The sequence below is a fragment of the Cavia porcellus genome, unplaced genomic scaffold (assembly GCF_034190915.1).
Source record: "Cavia porcellus strain 051 isolate PalLab524CR breed Dunkin Hartley unplaced genomic scaffold, mCavPor4.1 scaffold_32, whole genome shotgun sequence".
Classification (NCBI taxonomy): Eukaryota; Metazoa; Chordata; class Mammalia; order Rodentia; family Caviidae; genus Cavia; species Cavia porcellus.
The window spans coordinates 22,365,554-22,374,686 of NW_026947515.1; the positions used below are offsets into that span (position 1 = coordinate 22,365,554).

The 9,133-nt window shown below is 46.1% G+C and overlaps 1 protein-coding gene across 1 annotated transcript; it reads left to right on the forward strand.

Moving 5' to 3' along the window:
- The first annotated feature begins 1,174 nt into the window (after positions 1-1,174).
- On the forward strand, positions 1,175-7,514 carry LOC134474469 (leucine-rich repeat-containing protein 37A3-like). The gene is made up of 2 exons (XM_063242641.1): positions 1,175-4,585; positions 7,443-7,514. The coding sequence occupies exon 1, from the start codon at positions 1,640-1,642 to the stop codon at positions 3,896-3,898; it is 2,259 nt and encodes a 752-aa protein (XP_063098711.1). The 5' UTR covers positions 1,175-1,639; the 3' UTR covers positions 3,899-4,585; positions 7,443-7,514.
- Positions 7,515-9,133: the final 1,619 nt, after the last annotated feature.

Here is a 9,133-nt window from a genome sequence, read left to right on the forward strand (position 1 = left end):
AGATCCAATTTCTCACCTCCAAAACCCCTCCTGCAAGCACGATGCATCATCACAATGTATATGCAGCCCCAGCCTAACAGAGGGAAATGAATCATCAAACATGGCACTGGATGGAGAATAGAGCAAATGACAACACTGTGGAATAAACCACCATATTGTGTATTCTCCTGTCTGCTGCCCTAACTAGTCCCCATTCTGGAGGTCAGCTGGATTCCTTAGAACCTGTATACCTAAAGGAGGAAGGAGTTCTCCTGGATTGTGGCTTGGAGAAAGAAAAGGTTAGGTTGCTGGACTGGGTTACTATTTCTGAGTGTACAGAGGCCCAGCCCTGTGACCTCCATGGGAAGCTCTGTCCTACCCCAACCCAAAGGGCTGCTGAAAACACAGGGCTACCCAGGTCTGAGGCCCAAATCCTACCTTGATATGGGGAGTAGCCCTGCAGGGCCCTGCTGTTACCTCTGCTGGAAGCAGGGACTTGGGCATTGTTGTGCCCCAAAAATGAGACCCCGAGCTCTTGTCCAAAAAAAATGGGGCAAAGTGTCTTTTACAAAGAAAAAGCGCTTTATTTCAGCTGGCACCAATGACACAGTGCAGTTGGAGTTTGCAAAGCTGTGTAACTGGGTTAAAATTTTGACGGGGACTTTTATAGAAAATAAACCGCAAAGTAAATAATGATGGGAGGAGAGCAGGAATGCGGAAGGCCCTTGTTCCCCTTTGCTTGAGGTCAGAGACATTTCACAGTTGGTGGTTAACCCGTTCCTTCCTTACGGGAATTTACAGCCCTTGGTCTACTAATTCCAGGAACATTTGTGTCTCACAAAGCGAACAAAGGTTGATACATCAAACAGGTTACTCGAGTGACAACGCATACAGAACAGTATGGTGGTGTTTCAGTTAATTTATAACAATGTGGTCAGTGCTCCAGCGTGGCTGGCTGCAGAAAACAGCTGTGTTTGCAAAGGGAGTTACTAGGGTGACAAGCATAGCACAGGATGGAAAAGCTCTTTTTGCTAGTGCACAACAGGCATGGTCACTGTAGCCAGACTTCTTGGGGCCATGGTAAGCCCCTCTGAGCCAGAACCTACCTGCTTCTTAAACAATGATGTCACAAGCGGTGGGGTAGGGCACAATGTACATGGTTGCCAAGGCACTGGCAGCAAGTGGCCAGCAGAAACATTTCAGCAAGTGTTTTGCTGGAAGCAACTGGCCTAGGTCTTGTTGACCAAGCCTTATCGTATGATGTTTATATTGCACTTTGGGGCACCAAGGTTCATGTTTTGGCCACAGTTGTGGCTACTGGTCCTGGTAGCCCCACATCCCGAGTGGGCTCAATTCCCAGCCCAGATGGAAGTTGAGCAATTTGAGCATAGCTATTTCTTTTTTCATTACAGGTCCCTTCACTCATCTCAACCACTCTACACCTTTACTACTCGAGCAGAGTCAGGGGAAATGGATTACCCAGGAACCTCTGCACCTGAGAAGATTTTACTTACACCTGAGGAGTCGACTGAAGAGTCACTGCCGGATCCAGATAAGTTTGCTGTTCCACATCAGGGTCTGCATGACAAGCTGGTTGGGCCACAGAGGCTCCCAGAGGTGGATTCAATGGTAGATGGGCATGAGAATGAACACTTAGTTCATGCCTTCTCAAATCAGAAGAAAGGAGGAGACTTCTGCTTCAGAGCAGGCTTCTGCTTCAGACCACCAGTCACATGTACTGCGTCTACTACTAGGGAACAAGAGTTCAACACCATCAAAGTTTGTTTCACTCCTGAAACTGAAGGATATAGCTCAGCACTGGCAACTTGCTAAGGAGGTTTTTGGAGCTGCTCATCAATCAGAATATCCTCAGCATCAGAAACAAACCTTGCAGGATGATACTGTGGATCTGAGTACGGATAAAGCTGATCACAAAAGCCTACACCTGGGATATCTGCTGAAGCCAGATCAACCTACACAGCCCTGTGAGCACAAGGAATCATCACAATACCAGCTGGAGGCCCAGACTAAAAATCCAGAGGCTCCACAAATCCAGTCCTCTCTACCTGAGGGAGAAGACCCTTATCGAGACTCACAGCCTGCTGAACAGGTTGTACCTTCTTTAATCCTACACCAAGAGAAGCTATTTAGTGAGGAGGGTTTACATCGGCTGTCAGAGAATCAGGAGATCAATATTTCATCTCTAAGGGGCAGTGCAACTCATCTCTCACATTTGACAAATTCCATCCTGAGACCTGGGGAGATACCCAAGGAACCATCTCCAATACTGCACTCAGCCTCTGAAAAGACACAAGGGCCAACAGTGAATGAGCTTCCAGTTCCAATGCTTGGTCAGTATTCAACTCAGCATCCCACATTATCACCTGTCACAACCCCACCACTAGACATGTGGCTTAGCACAAGTGATAAACTCACTACAGAGCCTGCACATTCTGTGGGCCTGCAGGAGGTTACACCTTCTCCTCTGAAGCATCCTGAGGTAACACTCACACACCATAGGAAGGTGGAGGCTCAACAACCCAAGTTGACTCCTGTCAACATTCAGGCTTGGAATGTAGAACATACTAGAACTTATCCACCTACTTCAGGGTTTCTCCTTTCACCAACATTGTCAGAAACCCCATTCCAGCCTCCAGCACCATTGCTGGAGGCTTTAGGTCAACGTAGAGAATCATCTTACAGAATAACTCCTACACTGCTGGCTCTAGGTCCAGCTCAGCCTCCAACATTGCCCACTGTCATGGTACAAAAACTGGATACAGGCCCTACCCTATATCCTGAACTTACTGCAGAGGCTGAACATCCCACAGCCGTGCAGGAGGTCACAGTTCCTCCTCACAAGAACCCTGATGTGGCCCTTGCACATCCAGACCAGATGCACACGCAGCATCCAAGTCTCACTCCCGTGATATTTAAACTTTCGGATGTGGAACGTTCCCTGCCTCCACCACCTGTTGCAGGAAGTCAATTTTCTTCAACAAGGCCTGAGAGCCCCTCTCAGCCTCCAGAGCCATTTATGAAGGCTGGAGATCAACACATGGTACCAGCTCAAATGACAAATCCAACAGCACCAGGGCAGGATACAGCTCAGAGTCCAACATTGCACAGTGCAGTGGTACAACCAATGGATATGGCTCTTATCCTGAATGCAAAAGCCTTTAAAAATGCTGAACATTCTGTGGGCCCGCAGGAGGTTACAGCTTCTCTTCTGAAGCATCCCGAGGTGACACTTGCACACCCTAGGAATGTGGAGGCTCCACAACCCAACCTGACTCCTGTCAACATTCAGGCTTGGAGGGTAGAACATAGTAGACCTTCTCCACCTACTTCCAAGGTTCTCCATTCACCACCTTTGCCAGAGAACCCATCTCAGCCTCCAACACCATTTATGGAGGCTTTAGGTCCAGACAGAGTAACACCTCACAGAACAACTGCAGCACCACTGGGTCAGGGTCCAGTTCAGCCTCCAACCTTGCCCAGTGGCATAGTCCAAACAATGGCTTTTACCATGAGAGAAAAAGCCATTAAAGAGGCTGGACATTTTGTGGCCCCAGAGGAGGGTACAGTTGCTTCTCTGAAGGATCGTGATGTAAGATTCCCACCTTCAAGGCAGGTAGAGTCTCAGGGACCAACTGTGTTTCCTGCAATCATTCAGCCTGTGAAACTGGAGCATCCAATACCTCCATCTACTTCAGGGATGCAACTCACACCCAATTTGCCAGAGAACCCCTCTCAGCCTGCAGAGCCATCATTAAAGGGTGTAGATCAGAACACAATACCACTTGAAATGATAACTCCCAAACCACCGGGTCAGATTCCAGCTCAGCCTCACATGTTGACCAGTGTCATGGGGCAACCACTGGACATGGGGCAACCACTGGACATAACTACATCCTGAAGTTACAATGGAGGTGGAACATTCCACGACCCTGCTAGAGGTTACAGCTCCTCAGAAGAAACCAGAGATGACCCTTGCACAGCCAGACCAGGTGCAAGCTCAGCAACCAAACCTGACAAGCAGCATGGTTCAGTTGTTGCATGTGGAACATTCCATAACTCAACCACCTGCTACTGAAACTAAACTTCCTTCAGTGATGCAGGTGAACCCCTCTCAGCCTCCAGAACCGTCTATGAAGGCTGTCAATCAACACATGGTACCACTTCAAACAAGAAATCCAACACCACTGGGTCAGGATACAGCTAAGAGCCCAACATTCCCCACTGATGTGGTACACACAATGTATATGGATCTTATCATGACTGCAAAAGGCATTGCAGAGGCTGAACATTCTGTGACTCTGCCGGAGATTGAAGCTTCTCCTCAGCAGCATCCTGAGGTGACCCTTGCACATCCAGACCAAGTGCAGGCTCAGCAACCAAACCTGACACCCATCACGGTTCAACCTTTGGATGTGGAACAGAACACTAACCATTATTCTGCACAAATGGTGCAGGATGCCACCAGCACTAGCAACATATGTGAGCTCTGCACCTGTGACAATGACACCCTGTCATGTACGGGTCTCAGCCCGAAGCAAAGGCTGCGCCAAGTACCTGTCGTAGAGGTCAACTCCTTCACAGTCTTGTAAGGATCAGTTTTCTTCTTTTGTTGTCTGCATTGTGCCCGAGGTGACAGCCCTTTCTTCAAGGGCTTCCTAGACTGTCCTCACATCCCCTGTTCACACTGACTTTCTGTTTTTACCTTCTTCTTTCTCAATTTTCTTTATTCCACTCTCTTTGTATTATTTGTGCCCTCTTACCCTTTTTCCTTGTTTTTTTCTTCATATATTTTATTTTGAGACACGGTCTTAGTGAATTCACCAAGCTTGGCCCAGAGTTGTAACCCTGCTTTCAAGTCTTTAAATCAGGGAAAGTAAAACGTTTCACGAAGCACCTGCAAGTCAGCTAAGAGGGGCAGATGGATTGACAGCACTGTGTCTGCTGTCACCTGCACTGCCCAGGTTATGATGAAATAGGTAAAAGAAAAACCCAAAAATAACAGAACGTCACTCCCAACCTACTGGAAGTCAGACACACTGAGTTCATTTTCGCTGAAGATGAAGAGTGAATTCTTAGGAACAATGGAGGTTAAGGGTAGGAAAATTTACTGGGGAATAGGAGTGGTGACTAGGAATAGCTCCTGAGAGACAGGTGGGGTCCCAGATGGGTTGCACTTTACTTATCCCACCACCTAACACTTACTCTCCTATTTTTGCTCCCCCCTTTTCACAACTCATTTCCTTAGTGATGATACAGCAATGTGGGCACGAGTAGATTCTGGGCCTGGCGGTGTAGCTCAGAGGTACACTGCCTGTCTTGTACACTCAGGGTCCTGGGTTTGATACCTAGTATCCCTCACCCCTTGGAAAAAGGAATAGAATCTGCCTGACCCAGACAGCCTGAATTTTAACCCAGACATCTCTTTCATTAGCTTTGTAACATTTTGCAAGTTAGTCTGTGACTCACTTCCCTCATCTGTGGAAGGAGGAATATAATGTTTACTGTTTCACAGGACTGTGTCAGAAAAGAGAACACTGTGATACAAGTAACAGCACCCCCATATGTATGAATATTAGCTACTGTTGTTGTTGTTGAGGCCCTGAATTATGTGCAGAACTCACCTTTGCCCCTTGCTTTGCAGTATCTAGTTTGTGCTCACTCCTGCAGAGCTAAGTACATGGGGAACTAAAGAAGCATAATGCTTTTTCCAGAACATGAAAATGATAGAAGGGAGGGGAAGAGCCTTAGGGGAGGTGGTGGGGCCATAAAGAATAGATGCAGAGTCACAAGATTTGAAGGTTAGGGAACACTGCATGGGGGAGCTCAAACCTTAGCTGGTGCTTAGAGTGCTTGCAATTGTCAAGCAGAGGAAACACAGGAAGGCCAGCCCAAAGGCATGGCAGCAGGAATGAACATGGCTGCACAGGCCAGTCTGCCTGAAAAGAACAGGGTTATCAAGCAATGAGGTATTATTTCAAATTATGAACACTGAATATCAACTTTAGGATCTTTAGAGAGACAGAGAGACAGACAGGCAGAGAGACACAGAGACAGAGACCGACACACAGACAGACACAGAGAGACAGAGTTTTCAAGCCAGAGAGCAAAATGATCAAAACAGGAGGACCCTTTTAGACTCCACATGTGGAGGCATCTGGAAGGGAAGGCTGAATTCAGGGAGACCTCGAATCTCTAGGAGCCTGGGGATAAGTGACAAGTGGCTGAGCAGGGTGCTGGTGTGAGAGTGGGTGAACACTGGAACACTGCGTGACCAAGTCACCCAGTAAACAGCTGAGGGCAGGGTGGACAGAGAAGTGCAAACTCCTGTGAGCTCCCGTCTCCATGCTGTGTGGAGCTGAGTGGTGGAGGTGTCACAGGTGGCAGCCCCAAGCAGGGAGGAGAGCCAGCTTGAGGGGCACAAGTTCTGTTTGAGGCCGTGGTGAGCGCAGAGCAATGAGAATGCATCTGGTCACGTGGAAATGTTCACTAGGCGCATGAGCAGACTGATTGCTTTCCCGCCATCCTCAGGAAAAGTGTATGCAAACTGAGCAGGAAAGTTGTTGCTGACGGATAAAGAATGAGTTTCCGCAAAATTGGAACTGAACCCTGGTTCGAGGCAGGCTGGTCTGAGGCTCACTGGTATCTTCATGCCTCAGCTTCCTGAGTGCTGTGATCACAGGTGTGCTCCCCTACTCCTGACCTAATAACTCATTGGCAAGGCATGATAGACCTCCTTTAAAAAGGAGTCAGAGATGTGTATGGAATAATGGGAGATCCATACCCTTATATGCTTGACCATCTGTCTCCCTCACCCTGTCACACGGGAGATAAGCCCTGGTGCCAGTTTTGTGTGGGTTCCTCCTTCTCCTTTGCAGTTTTTGCACCTGACCAGGTGATGGTTTACTGCTTGCCTGGTGGTTCCTCTTCTTCCCTGTGCATCAAGTCCAAGTGGTTTTCCCACATCAGGACGTTAGCTCCTCTACGCTGCTCTTGCCCTTATCCTTCCACTGCCTGCAGAGCTTCCACAAAGGGTACCGAGCCAAAGCTTTGGCGCCAGCTGGCAGAGGCTTGCTTTATTCTTACTCACTAATAATGATGCATTTTGGCCCATTTTTCTGTTGAATGATTTTTCTTTTACTTATTGATTTGTAGGAGTCATCTTGTACCCAAGTGATTTTGGGAAAAACACTTAAATTAAAACTAAGTGACCGACATCATTAATCCAGGAGACTGGACAGATAGGAAGCTGAGCTGCTGAGCAAAAGTCTCATCATTTGTGCTGGCTGCTCCACAGTCTGACAGTCTTGTGCAAACTGGGGAGCTGTTAGTTCTGGAAATGAAAAGCTGTTATTGTCTCTGTGTTTGAATATCCTGGATATTGTTAGGATTCTTGTATTTATTCCTTTCCCAGTTATTCAAAGACATAAACTGTTTCTTCACAGGGATTTCCAAGGAAACTCTATTTATAGTATACAAAAAGGGGCATGGAAAACCTACCATTGGGCTGAGAAACTGAGTATAATTTTTTCAAACACGAATATAAAAACTTCATACAAAAACCAGGATCCTCCTTGATTCAGCATGTTGAGGTCAACACTTTTGAGCAAAGGTATTTCCCCATCTTATCTCAGGTCAACCTCACTTGATTAAAACATGTGTTTAGATGTGTGAGCCCTTGGGTTCAAGCCCCAGCTCTGGAAGTGGGGAGGGAGGGAGAGAGAGAAAGAGAAAGAGAGAATTAAATTTCATACACCCTCTCGGTGAGCAATGTCTTTCTTTCTTTCTTTTTGTTCTGGTAGCAGGGATTGCACTCACAACCTCACACTTGATAAGCAGGCGCTCATGCCACTGGGCTAAATCGCAGCCCTCACAGATCCTCTTGGAAAGAAACAACTGAAATTTATTTTTTATACAAAGAGAATGTGATTACATTCTTAATGAATAAAAATGAAATAACAGGGGGCTGGGGATTTAGCTCTGCCGGCATAAGCACCTGTCTTCAAGCAGGCTGTCATGAGTTTGATCCCCGGTACCGTTAAAAAGGTAAAAGACAAAAAAAAGATTAAATAACAGGTAAGACCTTCCATATGCTCTAATGACCCATCAATGAGGTAACCACTAGTCTGAATCTGATGTATCTTTCCTGATCTTTCCCATGCATTTGCCTGCACACATACTGACATACAGTGAAATAGGTTTCTCAGGTGGCTTTTCTTTTTTACCTAAACAGTACTATCCTGTAATTTGACTCTCTCACTTTTGATACATCAGTGTTATTTCCTACCCCACATAGAGAGGGTTGCCCACTCACTTAAACTCCTACAGTATTCCATAATGTGTATTTATTTTTACTTGTTTTTTGTTTTGTTTTGGTACCAGGGATTGAACTCACAACCTGCACTTGCCAGGCAGGCACTTAGGCCACTGAGCTAAATCCCTGGCCCTACTTGTTTGTTTTGAGACATGTCGCACTATGTAGTGCAAGCTGGCCTTGAACTCATGGCAGTTCTCCTTCCTCAACTTCTTGAGTGCTGGGGTAACAGGGATGCACCACTGCAGCTCTCACGGTGTATTCATTTTGTCTTAATTTTTGAGGTGTGTTTTTTTTAAGACAGGATCTTGCTACGTAGTGCAGGATAACCTTGAATTCACTTACGTAGCCCAACTTCCTGCCTCATTTAGTAATATCCCTATTGATAGATGTTTAGGGTATATCTAGGATTTTTTTCATTTTTTAAAATTAGTGCACTGCAGTATATGATGATTATATTCCTCATGAGCAATTGGCACATGTACATGATACCATACATCTCAATTCTTTTTCTCTATCCCCTTTCCCTCCATCTCTTGAGCACCTGCTTTCTGAGAAAGATCTATCTCCCTTCACGCTATTGCCTTTAATTTTGCTTTTTATTTAGACATTGGGTTTCCCATACAACAGAACTCATGACATAATTAAACATGTTTGATTTCCACAAAAGACTGGAGTTTCCTTCTCTTTATGGCAGAGTACTGCACTGTGTGTAAATACATTGTTTTTATCCATTATCTGTCGATAGACATAGCGGCCCTTTCCAAGGTTTAGCTATTATGAATTGTGCTGCTACAAACATGACTATGAATTCATCAATGT